This window comes from Rhinatrema bivittatum, chromosome 8 (assembly GCF_901001135.1).
Source record: "Rhinatrema bivittatum chromosome 8, aRhiBiv1.1, whole genome shotgun sequence".
In the NCBI taxonomy this organism is placed as follows: domain Eukaryota; kingdom Metazoa; phylum Chordata; class Amphibia; order Gymnophiona; family Rhinatrematidae; genus Rhinatrema; species Rhinatrema bivittatum.
Genome location: NC_042622.1, coordinates 246,523,657 through 246,548,509, shown reverse-complemented (window position 1 = coordinate 246,548,509; position 24,853 = coordinate 246,523,657). Strand labels below are relative to the sequence as shown.

The 24,853-nt window shown below is 41.9% G+C and overlaps 1 protein-coding gene across 2 annotated transcripts in view; it reads right to left on the bottom strand.

The window, feature by feature from the left end:
- Window positions 1-8,943: 8,943 nt before the first annotated feature.
- The window catches only part of CRTC1 (CREB regulated transcription coactivator 1), a 439,562-nt gene continuing 423,652 nt past the window's right edge, over window positions 8,944-24,853 (bottom strand). For both annotated transcript variants that reach the window (XM_029614475.1, XM_029614476.1), the window contains 3 exons: window positions 21,638-21,721; window positions 11,871-12,051; window positions 8,944-10,388 (listed from right to left, as the gene is read on the bottom strand). In XM_029614475.1, coding sequence (XP_029470335.1) covers window positions 10,177-10,388; window positions 11,871-12,051; window positions 21,638-21,721 — 477 coding nt within the window. In that variant the 3' untranslated portion in view covers window positions 8,944-10,176. The remainder of the gene's footprint in view (window positions 10,389-11,870; window positions 12,052-21,637; window positions 21,722-24,853) is intronic.

Here is a 24,853-nt window from a genome sequence, read left to right as displayed (position 1 = left end):
GGAAATTAATGGAATCACTGTTAAAAGTAAGGGCAGTACGGTTTCTGGGATCCAGACTAGAGGCAGCAAGGTTTTAACAGAGGTAGTTTTTGTTAGATGAATCTGATCAATTTATTTGACAGTATGACTCGAGAGTTGGATCGGGGAAAGCTCTAGATGGAGTGTACTTGGATTTCAGTAAGGCCTTTGACATGGTTCTGCATAGGCAACTTATAAATAAATTGCGTGCTCTTAGTTTAGCCCTAAAATAACTGACTGGGTTTGAAACTGGTTGAGTGGGAGATAAACAGAGTAGTGGTAAACAGAGTTCCCTCCGAGGAAAAGGGCGTTACTAGTGGGTGGTATACTACAGGGATTGGTCCTTGGACTGGTTCTTTTCAACTTATTTTGTAAGTAACATTGCGGAATGACTATCGATACCACAGTCACTTAGAAAAGTGTGAAAACCATAAGGAGGAATCTAGTAAAGTTTAAGGAATAGTCTAGAGTCTTGCAATTAAGATGCATTACTAAAAAAAAGCAGGGTCATATATTTAGGCTGCAAAATTCCAAGGGAGTGCTACAGTATAAAGGGTGAAATTCTAAGCACAAAACAAGGGCAGGATATGAGGGCTGATCAACCCTGATGGCCAAACATGTTCTTTAGTTGGCGAAACAGGTGGATAAGGCAACAGCAAAAGCCAGAAAGTTGCTTAGGTGCTCAGGGAAAGGAATGGTCAGCAGAAAAAAAGGAAGTTATGCTGCTTCTGTATAAATCCTTGGTGAGTCCTCAATTGGAAAACTGTGTATAATTCTGGAGACCACACCTGCAAAAAGATATAAACCAGATGGAGTAAATACAGAGGGTGGCTATTAAAATGGTCAATGGTCTTTGTTGTAAAGCCTATGGGGACAGACAATGATCTAAACATGCATACCCTAAAGTAAAGGCAGGATAGAGAGATAGGACAGAAACATTCAAATACTCCAAGATATCAACATATAACAGGCGGGCCTCTTTCAATAAAAAAGAGGCTCTGGTACGAGGGCGAAAAGGACTAGACTCAAGGGTAATGTAAGGAAATATTTCATTACAGAGAGGATGATGGTTGCATAGAATAGCCTTTCAGTGGAGGTGGTGGAAACAAAAAGTATCTGAATTCAAAAAAGCATGGAATAAACACAGGGGATCTATGAGTGAGTGATAAGGTTTGTAGAGCTGAGTAGTTGATGTGGATGGTCAGACCAGATAGTCTGCATGGTTGTTTTCTGTTGTCATGTTCTGGGTTCTGTAGTCATGTTCTGGGTACTTCTCATGGTCGGAGACAGGGTGCTGGGCTCAATGGAAAACTGGCCTGGCACAGCATGACACTTCTTATATTCTTATGTTGTCTAAATTGGTGCAAACTTAGGGCCTCATTTTCCAAGCACTTTACCGCGTGCGATAAATTCGCAAATCGCGTTAACAGCTGTTAACGCGATTTGCGAATGCAAATTAGTCATTTGGTATTCAGGGGGCGGAGCATATGTAAAGTGGGAACCTGTGTATCGTGTGCGGCGAACCAGCCGCAGTGTTAGCGCGGCTGCTATCGCGGCTAATAACTACAATTCCAACCTCGTGTTATGGACTGCGTTACAGGCCTGAAAAGGATTACCGCCATCCATGCTAGTCCCAGACAGCCTGTGTCAGGCTCCTGGGGGGGGGGGGGGGGGGGGAGAGAGGGAGAGAGAGAGAGAGAGAGAGAGAGAGAGAGAGAGAGAGAGCGCGCGCGAGAGAGAGCGCCTTACTATAGTGCCTATGCCCTACATAGGTATTTTAACCCCTATAGGAGGGCCACCTACTAACTCGGGGTGGGGATTAGGTATGAGCGTCGGGGGTTGGGGGCCACTTTCGCATTCCACATGAGACCTACGGACTGAACAGTGGTCCCTAGTGCAGATTTGCTGGCCATCGGAGTGAGGACGCTCACTCCAAGCGGAGATTTGGCCAACATTCTCTCCACCTAGCATGTTGTTGCCCAGGTAGAGTGTCCATCAAGCTAGGTAGAGAGAACGTTGCCCAAACCACTTCTTGGAGTGAGCGTCCTCACTCCGACAGCCAGCAAATCTGCACTAGAGACCACTGTTCTGTCCGTAGGTCTCATGTGGAATGCGAAAGTGGCCCCCAACCCCCGACGCTCATACCTAATCCCCACCCCGAGTTAGTAGGTGGCCCTCCTATAGGGGTTAAAATACCTATGTAGGGCATAGGCCCTATAGTAAGGCTCGCTCTCTCTCTCTCTCTCTCTCTCTCTCTCTCTCAATTATCGTGCACCGCGATAAAAGACTGAAAGAATCATCGTGCAGTGGGAAAACATCGCGTGCGGCGCTAATGTTTTCGCGAATGGCGAAAACATCGCCGCACACGATGTTTCCCCACTGCACGAAAGAAGCCTCATTTGCATTGGTAACGCCCCCTAATGCGTTACCAATGCGATATTGGAAAATAAGGCCCTTAGACCTCCAGAAATGTTAGGTAAGAGCATAAGCCTATGGCACCACTAAGCCTTTTCAAATCAATGGCTTCTTGTAATATAAGGCATTGAAAATGCTCTTCTCAATTCTAAAAATGATACAGGAACAACAGGATAATGAAGAGGATGTGTAATGCAGGCCAAAGAGAAATTTAAAAAGAAAACAAGTGAAAGACCACAGAAATGCTGTAATATTTTCTCAACCTATTTCATTTGTGCATCAATTTCTCTAATGTAAGGAAAATCAGAACAAAATGGTTCTGCCCTCCTTCCCACAAGTAAATAAGAAGGAATTTCATCAGATTTCAGACTGTACAACATACAGTATATGGAAAGTTAACTAAAGTTTAGGAATTACTAATCCTACTCACCAAAAGAGCAAAAGGATCTCCGATACCTACAGAACACACAGTGCCTCTTTTTAAGGTTTCACCTGGAAGATAATATCCTGAACATATCTTACTGGAAAATTGGTGCAGAACTGGATCAGAAAATTGGTGCATTCCCAAATTACATGAATACGCACTGGTTAAATGCTGGCTCAGTAAGCCCAGACTATTATTTTTGCTATGTTATAATGTGCTTTATGTCCTTTGTGGAGGAGGGCTGCACCTAAATCAAAGATTTATTTATTTATTTATTTATTTTTGGTTTTTTATATACCGATCTTCTTGCATTGGATGCAAATCAAACCGGTTTACAGTAAAACAATTCAACTTGCCAAGTAGCATTACATGGAACAAAGAACCTGGAACAATATAATAGTACTTGCGAGCATGTAATGCTGGGTCACTATTTCACTAGCTTATGAGAAGCATCCCTCCACCTCCCTGCAACTGGGATACTAGTTTGTTGCTGGCTCAGAGGGATGAATGCTGACTTATCACTAGGGATGTAAAATCATTTACAACATGGAAAACATCAGTATTTGTTGTTTCATTTCTCATTCAAAACACAAAAAACAGCATTTCTTTGATTTAGCACGTGCTATAATATAGAAACAAAACAAAAAAAGGAAACAAGATTTTCCCATACACTTTCCTACTTAAAACTATGTTGGGGCACTGGCCTAACACATGCTCAGAGGAAACACTCCCAACAAGCCGGGGCCCGGGTTTGGCACAGTTTTAGAAGTAATAGGACTGCTGAGGCAGTGATGGAGGAAAAATGACTTCCTATTTACTTTATTTCACACTTTGACCCCAACCCCACTTTGTGAAATACATGATTACTTGGAAGTTTCTTACCAGTTCCTCACCTGCATGACTTCTAAGGTTCCACAGCCTCAGCAACCAAGACACTATGAAACAAATTATCCAAATCCCACTACATCTAATACTACTTACAGCAAACCAACAGAGAGAATAAAAAAGCTGAAAACACTTAAGATTCACAAAGAACTATTCTCCACTGTAAAATAAAGGATGGACTAGAATTCCTGACAAAAATTAAAAACATTATGCTACTGAACAAAACTATTTGAACACTGCCATTCTTCACTTCAGCTAAACTCTCAACAAGATTTCCCATTATACGTATTCCGTGGTCTTCAGAAGGTATGTTCTCAATTTTTCATGATCCCTGTTATTTGTGTTAACACTAAAATTACAAAAAAAAAAAAAAAAGTTAACTCAGTTGGCAAACACTTGTGAACTATTGCATGGGAACAACTTCCTTTGTCAGCTATTCAATCAAGATGGCACCACTCATTTGCAGGCTGAAGCTTGAAAAACAAATTACAATTTTTTTCAGATTTAAAATTGGTTATATCTTTCGTTGAAAACAAAATTTGGGAAAACCATTAAAATCTGAGACAATTTTATGCAACAATTATATTCAAAATCAGTTACATAAAAAATACCAGAAGTAAGGACATTATGAATGAAAGTTGTTTAAAATTATGCTGAGATCCTAGAAACATGGGGGGCGGTTCTAAGATGGCCGCCGTCTAGGAGAGCTGTGCGTTTGTGAGCTCCTGAGTTGGTAATTATCTTATTTCTTGCTGCATTTACCTTATGGGGAGAAAGCGGAAACTGAGAGGGGAACCTTTCCCTGCGGTCCCCTCCACGTCGACGCCGATCCAAGGACCCATGGATGCACACATCGTGCGACGGGATCAAAGTGCGGGAAGTCTGCAGCCGCTGGAGAGACGGGGAGGGGAAGAAGAGCTTCCCTCTCTCCCTGGCTCAATGTCACCATTTAGCCCCGCAGAAGGGACACCGCTGGGGAATCCAGCTGAGGAAAGAGCTACCCCTTTACCGACGGAAACGCCGACCAACCGAATTGCTGAGGGGCGTGACCCGGCAGGGATCGGAGGGCTTGCAACCTCATCAGGAAGCCCAGCAACTATCGGAGGGCAACCCGGCGTTGGAACAGGAAATTTATTGGAGCAAGCAGGAGCAGCAGAAATCTCTACAATAATTTTGCCAGAAGTGGTAAGACCTTCTTCTTTTACATTGGAAACGATTTGGGAAACCATTATCAAAATGAGGGTTTCTATCTTGGAACAAATAGCCCCCATAAAGGATAAAGCTAAACAATTTGAAGAACAAATCACTGTGCTAACTCAAGCTACGGTTGGTCTGGAAAGCCAAGCTCTGTCGAACAGGCAACAGATACGTGAAATAAAAACTCAGGTTGCAATGATCAAAAAGAAAAACAGCAGCAAGAAAATTGGAAAATTTAGAGAACCTAAGTAAAACCAGAAACTTAAGATATATAAACTTTCCAAAGGTTCCTTTAAGAGCTCCTAGAGATTTATTTAAGCAATATCTTTTGGATATATTGCAGATAGAGGAGTCTGCTGTGCCGATTACAAAGATTTTCTACCTACCTAGTCCAAGAGGATTAGAGGAACGAATGGATGGTAGACCCCCTAATGAGCTGGATCAGAACCAACCATTGAATATTTCAAATCTGTTGGAAACCTCAGACACAGATTTGGCAACACCAGAACACTAATAGTGACATTAGCACTGGAATATGGCAAAGAGTGGCTATTTCTTTTAAGCCTACGTCACAAGGATGTTATGTTTTTTGGTTGTAAGATAAGAGTTTACTCAGATGTTTCGCAAGAAACACAAAAAAGAAGAAAAGCCTTCCTGCTATTAAGACCTCAAGTTTTGCATATAGGAGGGGGGGGGGGGGTATTTTACTTAAAATTTCCCTGTAAGTGTGTTATAAAACACAGTAATAATACATATATTTTTTTGGATCCACCCAAATTAACCTAGTTCTTAGTAGGGAAAACTGTAGCAACATCAGCTGTCTCTAATATTGAAACTGTAAGTCCCCCATAGTAAATATGATCTTGGATCTCCTAGAGTTATTTGGAATAGATTAAGATTTATTCTTATGTTTTCTTAGAGTTGTGTATAACCTGCCCCCTTTTCATATTGGGGACTTTATATACAGAGACTTTAATTATTTAATTCTTATATTGCAGATTTCCTTGTATTGTTGATTTTGAAAATTCTCTGTAATTCTTAGTTCAAGATGGTATTCTTGATGTATATGTTTAAAATATAAAAAAAAAAAAAATTATGCTGAGATCCAATAAGGTAGAGAGTATAGAATATTTAGGGACCTTCATTTTCAGTTATTTTATTTTATTTTGCCTGGGAATTTCAATGTTAGAACAAAAAATAAATCAGTGAAAAATGACTTTTCCACTGATTTTTCTCCTGTGCATTATATCAGTCATTTTTACACTGACTTTTTTTTTTTTTTTTTTTTAACATAACATTGAAAAAAAAATAACTGAAAACAAAGGTCCCTATGTATGTCTGATATATGTAAATGTTGTTTGGTTTTCTCTTACACACTAACGGGTGAATTTTGAAAGCCCTACATGCGCCAAAGCCAGGAGCTATGCGCATGCATCAGCCCAGCATGCGCCACACGGATTTTAAGAAGCGCTCGAGTATGCCTGTATCTCCCGGTACGCGAGTAAAATGTTTTCTCATAAAAGGGGCAGGGAATGGGCATGGTCTGGGGCAGGGAAAAAGACGTTCCAAGAAATATGAATGAAACCAGCGCACAAGTATTTATGCACACCAGTACATGCCTCAGTTCCTAGCTTGCTGGGCAGACTACATGGACCATTTGGTCTTCTTCTGCCGTCATTTCTATGTTTCTATATCCACGTAATTTTACTTCTGCTATGGACGGTGTGCAAGTCACAAAACAAAGAAAACTAGGCTAGTCAGCGGGGTTTTAAGGGTTGGGGCTAATAGGGAGGCAAGTTAGCTAGGGGGTTTAGAAAGTCCTCTCTCCTTTACTCTGGTGAAATGGGAACAAACTGGGGAAACAGGTAATTGCATTGGTGCACATATATACTAAAATCCCCCCACTCAGTAATTGAGGAGGCATTTGCGCTGATATGACACAAAATGTAAAATTGTATGCATATGTATGCGTGTATAGCCAATTTTATAACAGGTGCGCATATACATGCATATGTTATAAAACTGTTGCGTCCATGTGCGCGAGCTGGCAAACGCATACACATGTGCTCCCTTGTGCAGGTCTTAAAATTCACCTTTAAGTAAATATTTCAAAATTAACAATGTCAGTGGACGGACTGCAATCAATATAAATGGGTCTTATTTATTTAAATGTTTCTTCCATTTTGGGTCAGTGGGGACTATTCTTCATAAGGTGGGCCCCAAGTCAGTCAGGTTCTGGAATTAATTTGATGTAAATCAAGCACGCCTAAAAAGGAGGTTTGATCAGAATCAGGCATTCTGTTTGAAGAAACTCTCAGTATTGACTGAATGGGTCAATCCCAATGCAGAACTGGGTCCCACCCGAGGGACCCACTGCAGGGAATGATAACTGAGTATGTCATTACCAAGGAATAATGCCATTTCTACAGACGTTCACAAACCAAACTTATTAGGTGAAGAAAAAAATGACTTCTAATTAGTGAAATCTCGCATGTCAAAGTTTAGATAGCATGATATCTATAGTCAGTGGCATATCAAGCATCATGTTATCTGAGTAAGCTTACCTGGGTAACTTCAGCCGAGATAATCATCATGAAACAGGTCCCACAGAATATGCCCACTTAGGTTTAAAGTTATCTAGGTAAGTTCACCTGGTTAACTTTAGACCTGCTTTCCATCACAAACTGACTTACTCAGGTAAACTTAGATGGATAGCGCTGAAAATCAGCACTTCCCAGTTAAGTTTAAGTCCTGCCATTGAAGGCTAAAACAATCTGTTGCAAGGAGCCGGGAAATTCAAAACCTATCATTTGCTGGCTAAATCCCAAACCTACCAAATATTGACCTCCATAAATTCTTGGAAATGTCACTGATGAAGGATCATCTGACACATGGTTGCACTTCACAATAATTAACAGCAACAGATTTACAGATGCAAAAGTCCTATGCCTGGGTACGACTGCTTGGATCCTTTCAACACTCATGTGCATGGCTGAAGATGAGGTTTAGGGCAAGTATGAGCAAATTTAGCTAAGGTGAAGGCTAAATTTGTTTCACTTGTGTGAGCATTTACTAATTTAAGGAACTGATGCCCAAAAGTTTCCTTAGATACTTTCATTTTGCAGAGTTTCACAAATAATTTTATGCTAGAGAATGCCAATAGGAAGCAAGATGTAAACAGTGATTCTTAAGAAAAAACAAAACAAAACAAAAATATTTGATAAGTCTCACTACTTAGAATCTCCAGAACAACTGCAAACACGTTAGCAAAATTCACAAAACTAAATACTGGCCAAATAAAACTACTTATTTGCGCAGCCATAATGAGGCCTAAAGCTAAGGGCCTGCAACTTTTCAGTAAGTGCTTCAAAAGAATACCAAGATGAACAAAAATATAAGTGAGCTGAAGGCAGGATAGGCTGCTGTCATACCAGTGCTTAATATGACAGTATTATGAAGAGCACTTTCATCACTGTCCAAAGTTGTATTATACAAATGTAATAAGACTACAGTCTCTTCATGCATACCAGACTACATATTAAAAAAGTCAACTGGAGGGACATTCTGGTGGCAGTGCCGCATGCAGCTTTGTGGGAGACCCATTTTCGATTTCTGAACTCAGTTTCTTGTCATCAGGCCAATAGGGTTTTGGCAGCATCCATAGCTCTCAGGGTGGGGGTAGGAACACGACTTGGCTTGCTATAGAGGGGTGGAAGGGCACGGGGAATCTAAAATGGAGAAAAAGTCCTCAGTTCAAAAAAGCAAGAAAATAAATCAACCAGTGTAAAAAGGAATACCATTTACCCAGATAATATGTATGAAAATATTTCAACATGTTCTTTTCATTTCAAATCACTTCATGCTTTCTAATTACAAGACAGAAAATCATTGGCCTGCTCAGTTCGATCACCATTTGTTTAAAAATTCCAGTTAGCTAAGAAAAAAAATAGAGAATTATTGGGGAATAAAAATATAAAAAAAGATGGTACTGTACACACTTTAGGTAGAATGCTTCCACTGGGTTTATGTAATATATCCATGTACTTAAATACAATAAAATCCCATAAAAATGCAAAAAATAAACCCTTAAATAACAGTACATAAGATAACTGAGAACAAAACAAACAACAAGTAATAAAATTAATTAAAAATATCCATTTGATTCTCGCCTTGCTTGGGCGAGGTGACTCTCTCCTTTATCCAGAAACACCACTGAAAGGCAGAAAGAAAAACATTACAGAACAAAAATGTATTCTTGGCCACAGATATAACCTTTAGCTAATTGGAATTCTCTAGTTAGTAAAACTTAAGCTGCCTCCTTCATGTTCACCAGATTTTGAATTGTACTTCTTTGCAGATATGCTCTCCGAAATGTAAAAAATGAACTGCTATGAAAATAGTGTTTATTTTTGCCTTGAATAAGGATGACAAAAGCCCCCCCACCCCCACTATAAGCTGCCATCAAGTTGTCATGTCAGGCCGCATCCTGCGCTCCAGGCATGCGGCTTTAGTGGGGAATGTGGCAAGGCATCAGATATTGAAGAACAATCATCAGACTGATGATGGAGTATGGAAGGGAGAGGGTTTAAAAAAAATATTATGGAAACAAACAAATATGCCCATATCGATAAAGCAACAAGCATTTTTTTACTACAAAGCAGCTGTAACAAAAGCAGTTTGGCAGTCAAACTTGCAAGAAGCTCTTTTGTTTTTCTTTAAAAGGGCAGCATGGTTATTTACCTATAACTAATTGTAGGGCAGTAGTACACCGAGAACTCTTCTCGGTCAGAAGGATAGGAGAAATTTTTGTACCATACTAGCAGACGTCTGTAACTGTTCAAGTAGTTTGATGCATTTCTTTATGCCATCTCCCCTCCTCCCACCATGCTAACCTTTGCGTCTTCTCAACCAAGCTAAAAAGACCCTCTTCCCCTTTATAGTGCAAAATATAAACTTCAAAACTGAATGCTGAAACTTTGGTGGGGATGAAGGTGGAAGGCCGATGCAGAATCCTTCCTCGGATGGCGACGGGTGGATTACATGAGTTAAAAGTATGGCGCCTTGGGGGATTTGCAGCACTGCAAGCTCAGAACCACAAGCTTTTTACTCATTGTACATGACAGAGCGCATCTGCTCCCAATTACTGTGTTTAAACCAACATGACTGACCCACTGGATTGCTCAGTTCATCTGGGCACAGGATGGAATTTCATTCCTTGGCTTGTGATGTCGTTCACTTTACAGCCGATCCATTCTGAAAGTGTCCTCTGTGGCAGGGTCAGTCAGAACCATATCTGGGTCATTAAGCATGTGCAGTCCATCCAGGGTCAAAGGGTCAATTTTGAGTTCATCCAAAGGAAATTGGGAATCTGAATCAAAGCTGACATCTCCAACTCCTGCCAAACTGTTGGTCAGTTCCTTTGATAAACTTGGAGGAGACTCTCCTGTCACTACATTGAAGAAAGAAAGGAAGAGACCCCCCCCACACAAAAGCTTAGTAAGCAATTTATTCTATCATGCTGCATAAACATTTATTTCTTTTATTTGCGGACTTTAGAGTTACTCTGAGCTGAATTATTGCAGGAAGCTAATTGTATTTTTTTTTTAAAAGGATGTTTACTGGATGAAGAATAAACTTCAAAAAGGAAAAGATTGATTTTAAATGGATCAAAGACACTGTGAAACATAACTTGGATATCTAACCACGATATACTGTGCATGATTCAGAATCATTTACAGCAATTAGAAACACATAACCAGGTGATCCAATTGACAATTTCCTTTTTTATTTTTATTTTTTTCTATATTTACCATCTCAATTGCATAAAAAAGAAAGAAAATATTGCCCAAAGCAATATTTAAAAAAAACAAACATGCATAAAACAGAAAAATAAAGAAACATAAAATGAAGAGTTTAAAATATACGAAACGGCTAAAAAACAAAAACAAACAAAAAAATAAAATACACCACACAGCAAACCTTCACTTGAATTCATAAGATGTCCTACCAGAGCCTTACCATCTTCCAACAATAATAGCATTGCTACCTTAAGCAATCTCCAAAAGCTGCTTGCCTCACCCCTTCCAAGTATCTTAAGAAGTCATAGTGAATATATATTACCCAATATTAAACTTTTATTTGCTCAACCTATTACAAAGATGAACATTTTAAGAAACTATAGTGGATATAGACCACCAACATTAAGCTTTACTTGTGCAATGTCAAAAAATACATTGTAGATTAACCAGATACACAAACATTAGCTGCTACCATTTCTAGCTATCAGTAATATGCATTTTGCCAAGGGATTCTGACAAGCAGTTCAAGTTTTGCTATCAATTACCCTTATGCAGTGAGTATAAGATGCCTGTCCACAGCACCATTCCTTACTGTTCCAGCACACCTGTGACATTTAAAGACAATTCTGTAACGATAAATGACCAGGGAAGCTGTCTGTATCCATTGTGCTAAATTCCCAATACAACCAAACCTCACAGCCATTCGAGTCCTGGCCCAAAGCATTGCTCCCTGCTAACTGAGGAGGGAAACTTAGAGCCTTAAAGCCAGGTTGCCACACTTCATCAAATTTAAACTGTTTTGTATGTTTTTTTCAGAACTTCACTCAACTGTCATAATTTTGTATCCCCTCTCTCATAATTACTTACATGGATAACAAGATTCTTGCCTTTTTTCACCCAGCTGTTTTTCCCATCATGTTTACATTATTACTCTGGTAAACACAGATGATCCCCAACCCAGCAATAGGAATAAACATATAAGTAGGAGAACACACATCATTGATCAAAAACAATTTTTTTAAATTAAATACAGCATCCATCAGGACTGTGTAATAACCAGGATAACAGGGCTCAGCTGGTTTATTTAAGTCTTCTGCTTTAACTTACCAACTTCTAATAAAACAATGCTTTACCTGTTAAGATGATATTAGGGATGTTGCCATGACTGGTGTAATTAAGCTGTGGAGAGTCCTGCAAGCTTCCATGACTACCTGTAAGTCCCATCATAGCTGCTTGAGAGTAGTTGAGCGTGGAGCACGGACTATAGAGGCTACTGGAGCTAATAGCATTTTCTATCATATTAAACTGTTCAAGCTGCAGATCAAAGTGAAAAATATTATTTTTCAGCAAATCATATGATTCACTAGTGTAAATAAAGCAGCTGTTGAGCAAACCTGATTTCCTCCACTCCGTTTTGACAAACTTAATTCTGTTGTAACATAACATCTAATATATATTTTCACAGTGCCCCACCTCATAAGATCTTAGAATATTTTAAAGAGAACCTTTGCTAAAACCTGGTTGGCACCAATACTCATTTGCTCTACTTTAAAAAGATGAACAGCAAAACCTGGTCATGTCGAGATTTGAGCTGTACCTCTCACATTTTACTGAAGAGTTAAGAGGCACATGCCTTGGCACACACACATGTACAGAGAGAGAGAGAGAGACCAAAACAGACTATTGTTCTCTTCACAGCAAGGTTCTGTCAGAAACCTTGCACTCTCTGATCTGTTCTTGGGTTGGATCATATTATATGCTAGACGAAAGACAGGAAATGAAAGAAAAAAAACTTGTAATTAAAACAAAAACAAAGTGCTTTGGGGCCAACCTGGAGGTTCAGTGGCAACTACTGTGCACTTCCATAAGAATGATGGTATATAAAACTCGATAAATAAATAAATAAATACATAAAGGTGGTCTGTGGTTCAACTTCTGGATTGGGCTTTCCGCACCCCAGATTAACTTGGGTTGGTGATGCTGCCGAGGCAGAGTTCACAACCCTTATGTGGGGCGAGGGAAGGCAGACACGGTCATTGTTAAAGGCAATCCCTGATGGTCAGTTCTACAGTCCTTGATACAGGGTTTTGGAAGGAGTTCCCAGGCTCAGGCCCATTGCTGCAATGACCAGACTAGGATCAGTGGGTGTAGTAAAACAAGGGGAAAATCCCTAGGTAAATGTGAATGAACAATCATGGTGCCAGAATCCTAGCACTGGTTCTGATTGAACAAAAAGGAAAGAGGAAGAAATACCAGCCTAAAACAATAGTAGTATTTTGATATAACACATCCCTGAATGTATTGCTACAACACATTCACCATAGACATAAAATATTTTTTTAAACCTTGGCTTAAAAGCACATTGCAAACTAACACTAATTCGTAAATGTCTATTTTCTAACAGCAGCTCTCTCTCTTTGGCTTTTTCTTCATTTTCCCCACAGCACAAACTATGCAGCGTGTGTGGGGGTGATGTTTGTCAAGACAAGGGTCAAGAATTCAACTGGGCAATTAAGCTGGGCATTTACAGAGCTAGCACCACTTACAAATGAAAAGTCTAGGATCAATACTTAATGCCGTCACATACATATAAAGTCAATTTTAATGTGAACACAGAAACATAACAGATCCACGGAAACGCTGTTCTGTTACTGCTTATTTGTATCATAAGTATGCAGACCCAATTTCCTTAAACATAGTTTAAATGACAGTGGTCTAGTTGACCTGCTTTTTATTGCGCTGAGGGAAGAATTTATTTTGGTTTATTACATTTAAAATAATGTCCATCATGCTGTCGACGCCCTCTTGCAACAGCATTCTGAGTTAGAAGTCCGCAGCCAGGAGACGGTGACGTCACGAGATTGAATGGCAGCTTGACTTTAGAGCTCCAGCGAGCCCAGAGCAATTAGAAAGCTTAATCTGACCCCATCCACCCATCAACTGGACGAAAGTGACCTTAAACCATCAGGTTTCATCAGACATCCATGACAGCAAAAAGAAAAGGCACCGATTTGCGGCAATTTTCCTATTCCAAGGGGGAAGGAGGATTCGCGGCCTCCATGGAGGGCACCACGCCGGCGTTACCGAGTGGTGAAAGCATACAGGCCGATGATTTGGCGGAATCTATGTCAAACTCGGACTCTATAATGCCTACGAGGTCTGAATTCAGGCAATGGTTTCAGGACCTCCGCCAGGACATGAAAAACAACAAGCGTGAAATGATGGAAAAAATGGCCGAGATCCGAGAGGAAATGGCTGACATCGGCCGGCGGGTGGATGACTGTGACATTAGGCTGGAAGGCCAAGAAATCAAACTAGACAAACTTCAACAACAGGGTTCGTCTCTGCACCAAACCACGGTGGACCTTTCTGCTAAATTAGAAGACCTGGAGAACAGGAATAGAAGGTGCAACCTTCGATTCCGGGGCATACCGGAGACAGATTCGTACAAGGACTGTACTGAGGTGATTCGCAACCTATGCCGATTTTTCTTAGCACAAGAGCAGCAAGGGGAGCGCTCGGACGGTCCGGAGACAGTGGATATTGAAAGAGCCCATCGCACTTTAGGACCCCGAGTAGGTAATCAGCCGCGAGACATTATTGCTTGCTTCCTCCGTTTCCCGCTAAAGGAACGGGTGCTGGCGACGGCGCGGAAACAGAAAGCATGGGAGTGGGACTCCCACCAGATATCAGTATTTGCGGATCTCTCTTCACTAACGCTGAAACGACGGCAAGAATACCAACCTGTGACTTCAGTTCTTCGGCGGGAAAACCTCCGATATCGATGGCTGTTTCCGGCGGGCATCTCTGTGACCATTCAGGGCACTACCACGAAAGCTACTACTGTGAAGGAAGCGGCGGCCATTTTGACCACAGCCGGGTTCCAGGTTCAACTAACCGAGACGCAGCAACAGAGGGAGAGACCGGAGGCTCCCCGGTGGAGACGGGTGGAGAATGGCGGTCGTCGGCTGAGGAGGAACGCCAGCGGCACCCTCCGTTCCGAAGGGGACTGACAGACTGATCTATAGAGTCTAAGTATAATATAACTGTTGAAGTTAGGTAGACAAATCTCTAATTGGAGTTATGACGTAGTTCATGGCGCAGTTCCAGCGCTGTCAAGTACCTATGGTTGTACAGCAAGTCTAGTTATCTTATGCTACAGGTCGGATTGACTTTTGATCAGATATGGGCGAAACTGGAGTCTGAGTTTTCTGTCATACAGACCTCACTGTCCTCATATTTCTTTCCTGATAAGCCAAATTGAGTTGGCCCATGCAGGAGGGAATTAGTAGGGGGAGGGGGAGGGGGGAGGGTAAAGGGAGTGTGAGAAAGTGCATTGTAATGTTTTATGTGGGCAATCATAACTGTGTTTACCATCACTCTGGTCTATGGCCCCATAAGTATAAATCCAAAATCTGTCCCATGGTAGTGTGGAAGCGTCCATCCCGCAAGGGTATTGCAAGTGGGGCTGGGTTAGGGCTGCCCCGCATAGCTGAGTTATCCTTCAGTGTTACATGGCGGGCTTGAGGATTTTTTCCCTTAATGTTAAAGGGTTACAGACACCCCGCAAGCGTCAGCTACTCCGGCAGGACATATTGGAACAGGGGTCACTGGTAATTTGTTTGCAGGAAACGCATTTAAAAAAGCGTTATGAACATCTCCTAAACTGGCCCATGTTTTCCCACTAATACTTCTCGGCGGCGTGTCAGGCATCTAAGTATACTGGAGTTTGCACCCTATTTAGACAGGGCCAGGATTTCATCATTCATAAAAGCATAGGGGACCATATGGGCCGATATCTGCTGGTTTGTTTTGATTATCAGGGCAACACTTATACCTTACTGAATATTTACACTCCCAATACTAATCAGAAGGAATTTTACCAGCAGTTAGATGCGTTATTAGACAGGGAAGGGATGGGAGCGATTATGATGGTGGGTGATTACAACTTAACTATCGACCCCAGCATTGACAACTCCGGGGGTACACACGAGGGTACCAAGCCCCATAGGAAGTATCTAAAATCATTGATGACTAAATGGAATCTGGTGGATGGATGGAGGCAGAGGAACCCCTCATCTAGAAATTATACCTTTTTTTCGACCCCCCATCAAAAGTATTCCCGTATTGACTATTATTTATTGGACAGGTCCCTGATGAATAGGGTTGGGGTTATGGATATTAATCCCATAACTTGGTCGGATCATGCATCGGTTGTAATGGAAATCAGGGCGTCTCCTGCTGGTACAGGATTTACCTCCTGGAAACTGAATGACTCCCTCTTGAACGACATGGATTTTTGTCGACAAATTCATGACACGATACGGGAGTACTTTGATACTAACGAGGGGGCACCCGCTTTGTTGTGGGACTGCCTTAAGGCAGTGTTGCGGGGCTGTTTTATATCAAAAGGGGCGCATGTCAAAAAAACCCGACTTCAGGAGAAGCAGAGGATATTGGGAGAGATAGCACAATTAATGCACGAACATAAAAGAACATTGGACACGAGGGTTTACAGTCAGTTGCAAAAAGTGAGGGGGGATCTGAGGGCACTAACAGATAAGGAACTAGCGGCCCAATTATTTCTCCTGAAGGTAGAAAAGTTTGAATGGGGCGACCGCTCGGGGAGGTTTTTGGCTAGGTACTTGAAATTCAAGCAGACACGGAACCAGATTCTAGCAATCAGGGACGGAGCCGGGGAACTTCTCACTTCCCCCCCAGCGATACGAAGTAGGTTTCAGGAATTCTATGGATCCCTGTATACGGCGCTACCTCAGGTTTCATCAGATCAGATACAGGGTTATCTGGCCTCTGTTACTCTTCCCTCTTTAACCGAGGCGGAGAACGAGGCATTGGATAGGGAAATCTCTCTGCTTGAAATCCAACAGGCTATTGGGGATCTTAAGGCGAACAAAGCGCCTGGCCTGGATGGATTTACCCCACAATTTTACAAAACGTTCTCCGCTTCTCTATTGGAACCCTTGAGAGAATTATTTAATTCTCTGAGGGACGGAGGACAGCTGTGGCCCGGATCTAATGAGGCGGGGATCACGATCCTGGGAAAGCCGGGGAGAGATCTTAATCATTGTGGTTCGTATAGACCCATATCCCTGATCAACATTGATCTTAAACTAATCGCTAAAATACTGGCGAACAGAATGAATAGGGTAATGACGAAACTCGTCCACACAGACCAGGCAGGTTTCATCCCAGGCAGGATGGCAGCCGATAACATTCGAAAAATCACTAACCTGATATGGTGGGCACGCAAGGAGCACCAACCTATGGTTCTGTTGTCGGTAGATGCGGAGAAGGCATTCGACATGGTGCACTGGCCCTTTCTGTTCGCCACTTTGCGGGCCATGAACTTTGGTAATCAATTCATTAACTGGATACAACAGCTCTACACTGGGCCGACGGCTAGGGTTAAGGTTAATGGGGTTTACTCGGAGGCTTTCCATATTCAAAGAGGGACAAGACAGGGTTGCCCCCTGTCGCCGCTACTCTTTGCTTTGTTTCTTGAACCGATGGCAGTTAGAGTGCGAGCCAACAGTGCTATAAAGGGGGTAGAGATTGCAGAGCGCGTATATAAGATGTCTCTCTTTGCCGACGATGTTCTATTCACCTTGTCGGAGCCGGGCACTTCCTTGAGGGGGGCCCTTGATGAACTTAGTACTTTTGGGGCGGTGTCGGGGTTTAAGCTTAACATTGAAAAATCTGAACTATTAAATGTTACACTATCTGCTCCAGAGCTGGTGGCCCTGCAATCCCAGTTTCAGTTCCGCTGGGCTAACACCAAAATTAAATACCTGGGAGTCTATATCAGTAAGGACCCGGGGGATCTCTTTAAGCTTAACTACCCGCCACTCGTACACCAAATCTTTGCCGACCTGGATAGGTGGTCAGGTCTATACCTATCTTGGTTTGGTAGAATCGCTTCAGTGAAAATGAATCTCCTGCCCCGCCTGGGCTACCTGTTCCAGGCCTTGCCTATTCCCATACCAAAAGTAGTACTTACCGGATGGCAGAGGCGTGTTTTCTCATACATTTGGAAAAGGCGACCGCCGAGGGTGTCAAGAAAGGTCATGTATCGTCCAAAAGAGAGAGGTGGCTTGAGCGTCCCTAGTCTACAAGGGTACTATGCGGCGGCTCAATTACGGGCCATATTTGATTGGAATCGAAGAGGGGAACAAAAACAATGGGTAATCATAGAGCAAGCCATATTTGGCAGGACACCCCTGCGTTCCCTGATTTGGCAACCCAGGAGTACACTCATACCGTGGAGTAGTATGGCGCCCTCGACACAGAATTCTCTCTCTCTATGGGAACAGTGGCGCACTCAATTGACAGGCGCCCGCAGGTACTATTATAGCACCAGCATCCACACAAATCGCTTATTTCAAGCGGGCAGCTCTCCAGGCCCTTTTCAACAATGGTTGGGGAAAGGACTTACCTGTTTCGGACAGCTGTGGGAGGATGCCAAATTTATTTCATTTTCCACTTTACAGGCCAAATATGACCTCTCTGGGTTGGATGTCTACCCATATTTACAGATTCGCCATTTTCTCCGTACAGAAAGGGTGGGCCAGGAACTGGCCCTAGGCAGAACAATAGTAGAGGCCTGGTGTGACAAGGCAGATAGTCTGCGGAAAGCTATTTCTCAGGTCTATAACTTTCTTAATAAAGACCCGCAGACTAAACCAGCCTTTGTGAGGGCATGGGAGGGAGATTTGGGGCGGATCCTGCCAGACGCCACATGGGACCAAATTTTTCTTTATACCAAACGGGGCCCCCCCTACTCCCAATTAGCTGAAAACCGGTATAAGGTTTTGCTGCGCTGGTATTGCACGCCAGCTAAAATACATAAATTCAATCCTGAATATAGCATCAAATGTTGGAAGGGGTGCGGAATGGAGGGCACGTTCTTTCATATGTGGTGGTCCTGCCAGCATTTACAGGACTTCTGGTCCCGGGTTACTCAGTTAATTAGGGACATTTTGAAGATAGAGGTTACCCTCACACCGGAGCAAACCTTATTAAATTTACCCTATGATGTCACCATAGCTCAAGGGCAGTTGCTTATCTTTATTATATCGGCAGCAAAATGTGAAATAGCTCAGGAGTGGCGAAAGGCAGGGCCCTTGCGGGTGGAGAAGGTCTCTCAGAGATTGAGGATGCTGTGTCAGGCTCATGAAAAGATGGGATGCACTAAACCCAGGGACATAAAACGGCGCCAGGTTTGTTGGCAACCATTTCGGGAATGGCAGGACACTGGGATAGAGGAGGGTTATACGGTATAGAAGCCAACTGTTCGTTTTTCGAAACAGGTGCATTCTTTTATTGATGGCACGCTTCTTGGGGGCTGCCCACAACGGTTATGTGTTATAATTCTGATATGCGCAGATCACACTTCTAGGGGGAGGGGGGAGGAAGGGGAGGGTAGGGATTAAAGTTATTTTCCTTACTTCGTATTGGAAATGTGCGAACAAGCAATGCTCTGTAAGATGAATCTTTATGTTGTATAATTTGTCATATGCACTGTTCAACGAAGGAATATTCAATAAAAATTGTTAATAATAAAAAAAAAAGAAGTCCGCAGCCAAGAGAAAATGAACGTAAACTCATTTAAAAACATGTAGTTTAAGCAATGGTTACTGTACACATTCTGTAATGATACCTAAATTCTGCCCTTAAAGGAAAAGTTTTATGCTAAATCTAGGTAAAGTAAGTGAAACAGAAATAGTGCTCAGCTAGGTGATAACACTTATCAGGGTTCTGAAACTCAAGCAGATCACAATCTGTTCTCTCCTAAGTGAAACTCCTACTATGGCTGGGTGTGTCCATTTTGTTTTGGTAGTATTCTTAAAGTTGGTTCATATATAGGGTCCTTCATTTTCAATTTAAACCGATTTTTACCCATAAATTCCCAGATATTTCCAAAAATGATAATCAGTTTAAACAGATTTTCATCCTAATTTTAATTAAAGAGCTGCTTCAGAGCTGCAGATTCAGTGTCTCAAGGTGTCCAGCAATTTCTAGAAGCCAGTGCAGGCCAAAGTACCTGCAGTGTTTCAAGTCCTGCCTCTCCACCAGTGAAAGCGCTGGCCCTCCAGTGCCACTGAAATGGCATTTCAAGTCCCACTTTCCCCTCTCTCAGGCTGCTAAAGTGCCTGCTGGTTGGTGCCGCCAATGTAGCATTTAAAGCGAGCTATGCCCACCAGAAGCACTTCCCAGCAGGCGCCCTGGCCCCGCACAAAAGCAGAAGTGCAGTGCTGCAGAGTGCATGCCGGAGCCTCAGTAAATGTGCTGCTGAAGGAGAGAGAAGCCTGGAGCCACCTCTAGTAAGGATGAATGCTGCTGCCCCTTTCCCCATATCTCAGGGATATGGGGAAAGGGGCATACTAGCAAGGGTTGAGGAGAGAGATAGGAATGATGCTGAGTGGGAGAATCAGCTTAATATTGTTTTATTGTCTTTGCTTCTGTCCACCAAAATAAACTCCATAAATACCCAGAAAAATTAGTTACATTTTTCCACTGATTTTCTCCTATTTTTGTTATTGACATAATAAACCTTGATAAATTCCCAAGAAAAATGCAAAAAATAAACCCTGAAAATAAAGGTCCCTACTCATGTAGCACCTGCCGTGAGAATGGGAAGGGAGCTGGCCTGGTGGCTCGGTGGCAGTGCTGCCCTTGACTGCAGAGTCCCACTAAGAACCCTGGTGCATGGACCCCAGCCAAGAACCTGTACTGCTACAACTGGACTACACTATGTAAAATAGGAAATCTAAAAAAAGGGATATAAAATAGGGGGGAAAAAGTCTCCAGGTATGAAAGAAGGTTCATGGGAAAAAATGTCCCACATACTTGGCAATGAAAGCTCATGACACCAGATCCCAGCTCTAGTTCTGATGGAGCTGGCAGGCCAAAGAAGCAGAAGAAACTGCTGGGTCAAAAAGTTAAAAAAAAAAAAAAAGGAGCTGCTTCTCAAGATGTGCACACAAAACGGAGGCATGCAATAGCAAGAACTTAACTTTTAGCAGAATAGTTAGTGACCTGCTAGATTTTCATATATTTATCTTCCTAACAGGCCAATACAGAACGGTGCGCTCGGCCAAGCGCACCGTTAGCCTCCGTTTGGACGCGCATTTTTGACGCGCTATTATTACCCCTTATACAGTAAGGGGTAATAGCGCGTGGAAAACACGCTACCAACACCCCCCGAAACTAATAGCGCTCATCACATGCATGTTGATGAGCCTATTAGGTATTCATCCGCAATACAGAAATTAACTCCTGCCAAAGGCAGGACAGCACAGAAAAAACTGCTTTTCTGTACACCCTCCGACTTAATATGATAGCGATATTAAGTCGGAGGCCCCAAAAATAAAAAAAAATAAAAAAAAATCTTCTTAAAAAAAAAAAGAAATCTGCCCGCGGGTTGGAAAACGGACGCTCAATTTTGTCAGCGTCCGTGTTCCGAACCCGTGGCTGTCAGCGGGTTCAACAACCGATGCCGGTAAAATTAAGAGTCGGCTATCAGACCTGCTGACAGCCGCTGCTTCCGTCAATAAGGAGGCGCTAGGGACGCACTAGTGTCCCTAGCGCCTCCTTATTAGCGCGGGCCCTAATTTGAATACTGAATCGCACGCCCAGGAGAGGTGCCCGGGCGCGCGCTGGGAGAGCAGGTGCTCGCCTTGGAGCGCCAGCTCTCCCGTGCAGTTTACTATATGGGCCTGAATGTGATCATTCTGAAGGATCTGCATACCTGGCCAGCTTATCATTAAATGGGGAGCTTCATGTGAATAGCCCTTAAAAATCCCAATGGTACTAGCAACTGAAAGAAAAAAGTAATTGGGTTCAAAGGACACAATACAAAACCAGAGCTAGATGTACTCACCTGGTGGGAAAGCGCATTAGTCTGTCTATTGGCCATCTGCTGATCATAATATGAGTCACCGAATACACTCCCCAGGATCGAATGCTAAAAACAAAATAGACTTTGTTGTAAAGTTCACACATGAGACCGGGTGGACCTAAAGTCTGAGATTTTGCTTTACCTGGGGCTTAGTTTCAAAGCATGTGTATGTAACCTGAAGAAAGATTTTACTGACAAAACAAAACAAAACTGCTTCTCTTTCCATTAAATGTAATTTTAAAAGCCTACATATTTCTTCCCAATAAATTGAAAACAGAATCTGGAGTAATCATGATTTCTTCATGTAAACATTAAAGCTTCTTCAGCTTCACAAAAATAATCTAAGCTAATTTCTAGATGAATAACAATCAACTTTCCTTTCTTTCTTGAAAATTAGAAATGAGTTTTTCTTTCTCACTTGAGAAAACAAATACCTGGGAAGAGAATATATTACATTGCACTGGAAAACATGAAAGTATCACAGTGCAAAGCCCCTGCTGTCACCTCCTGTTTTATCACTAAAAGTGTCCAATCTCACCCAGGAACCATGCAACATAACATTAATATGATTTCCATGGATGAAAGTAAACACACTTTTAGGTTTAAAACATTCTGTTCTCAAGATTATCACAATCAACGGGCCAACAAAATATCTAATTGCACAACTGTATGGCCAAATGTTCTCCTCCTAGTACTTTTCTGAATATCCTCCTACATCACTTCTGAGAACAAAAAATATAATACTGCACTTGTAAAACCTGGAACTAGAAAATTCAGAATACTTTGAGAATTGGAAAATCACAAAAACAAGACTACAGAAACCATTTAGTCATCTTACTCTGGAAAGGAAGGTATCTCTGGCCAGAGCTCACTTTACCTCCAATTCTTGGATCATACAGAAGGCACCATTTGCTTGATTTCTCACTGTAACTCTCAGACCAAAATTTTCTTTCCAACACAATAATTTGTGCCAAAATGAACATGACACCAGTTTTAATACAGAGTGATACCTACATTATAACAAAACCACAGGATGAAGGTGTAAAACAGGCAACATTTAAGGTATTGAAACACAAAACTGTTTGACCACATTGGTTATGGAAGCAAGTCTCTTGCACAGACATGTCTTTAAAGTTAAATATTTGGCCTATGTAGGATTACCACCATTTTGAATCTCTTTCACATCTTTTAACTTTTCTTTGTAAGCAAGTATGATTGCAAACAACAATTTCCCAAGTACTAAAAATTAAGATAAGCTACATTTTCAGCAACAGATTAACAGCCAGGTAGAACTTTATGGGTGACAAAGGACAGCTCATCTATCAACTGAATGCGAAGATCTCTTTTCACTAAATGAATGGCAACCTGAATTCAACTTTCAAGTAAAGGTGGGGAAAAATCACTTGGATTTACCAACTCTGCAAGGAAATGTCAATCTAGGATCTACAGAGCCAAGTCACGATACCTGCAAGCTGTTTACATACAGGTCATGAAACAAGGGGATTTTTTTTCTCCCCTATTTTATATTCTTTCCCAAACTTACATTTAGTCCAATCACTGCAACAGTAGTCCTGGGCCAGGGTGCATGCACAAAAGCTCCTTTCAAAACTCTGCAATCATGGGCCCTGAATTTGGCCGCTATGTGTCACTCCTTAGGCAAAAGAACATGACTCTGCAGCATCCCCATTTCCAGCCAGCCTGGGGGGAGCAGAAGATCTGACCGCTGATCGAACTGGGGATCTTCTGCATGCCAGTGCATAGTGCTTACCAAATGAGCCACCAGGCCAGCCTGGTCTTCTGAATAACCACCACCTCACTATGAATGCAAAACTGCTGGGCATATATGAAAAACTTTAGAAAAATGGCATTACTGTACAGTTTTTACTGTCACCATTAAAGTCCTGAGGGCAAAAATCAGAGATATTTCAAACTTTCAATACAACCTTGGTTATTGATAAATGAATGTTTCAGATTGCTAAGATAATGTATTATTTTTCAATAAATTATATTGCTGAAATATCCAATGGGAGCACTAGTAGAATATTGCAAACATTAAAGCTGAAGAAAACAGACAAAACTCAAAAAACAGGAGCATCAAAATGCTAAAAGTTAATACTTTTATTTATTCATAACAGTACTTTTCAATTGCTGAGTCAGGGCATGTCACAGCCACAATGTAATGGCTAGGGAAGCCATACATATGGTGCCTCAGTAGGGTTCAGTTAGTCCATTTCTTGCATCATGGAAAGGTTATTTTTATGGACATACAATAATCTTCTAAATTCATCACTGTTATTTCTGGGGTAGACAAGTCTAAAAGAAAAAACAATTTGCACTGCTACTAAGTCTGCTCAAGCAGTAGAAACCTGAGCCAGCCTCAATTTAAAGAAACATTCCAACCAGGCTGCAAATTTTGCTATCTACTCTAAATTTTTCAAAAGGTTCTATGACTATTTGTTTGAGAAAAGGGGAAGGCAGGGACAAGAAATCAGAAACATGCACCATAAAAACATTGCAAGAAAACAGCATCTTCTCCTGTTGCCACTTACAATTCTAATTAGAAACCAACAGATCAGATAGCAATTGCAGCCTAGTCTACATGAGAAGCCTACAGTACAACTGTTAGGCTGGCATAATTTTTCATTTGACAGCAGGAGGCCAAGGAAAGAACAGCTAGCTAATGTCACCTATTCTCTCCTCCAGTTCCCCTGATGACCTCACTGACCCATCCAAATTCTTCCTTCTGACTGAGAGCTGAATGGGGTGCGAGGGTGTGCTGTGGACATCTGAAGCTGGATTCTTTAGTACATTCCCTGCCAGCAGGGATCAGTCAAGCACTATGATTAGCCTCTCTCTTTCCACCAAAGCCCACATCATCACATCTGTGATGCAACCAAACCACAACCACCAAGAAACTGAAGTTTGACTAAGACGAAATCCACAGAGCACTACTCTTATCGACAAGCTGCAGGACTAGCACATGGACTTAACTTTCAACAAATTTTCCAGACAAGGTCCACTAACAAACTGAGGTAGAACTGCAACTAGTGCCTGTTCACCTCACCCCTTACTAAAAATGTAGAAATGTATTAGTATGCCACTCTATATCTTTAAGATCTCAATTTTCAAAGCCATTTATGTGGGTAAATAGCAATGTATGCACATAAAATTGGCCATCTGAAAACCACCCTCCCTCAA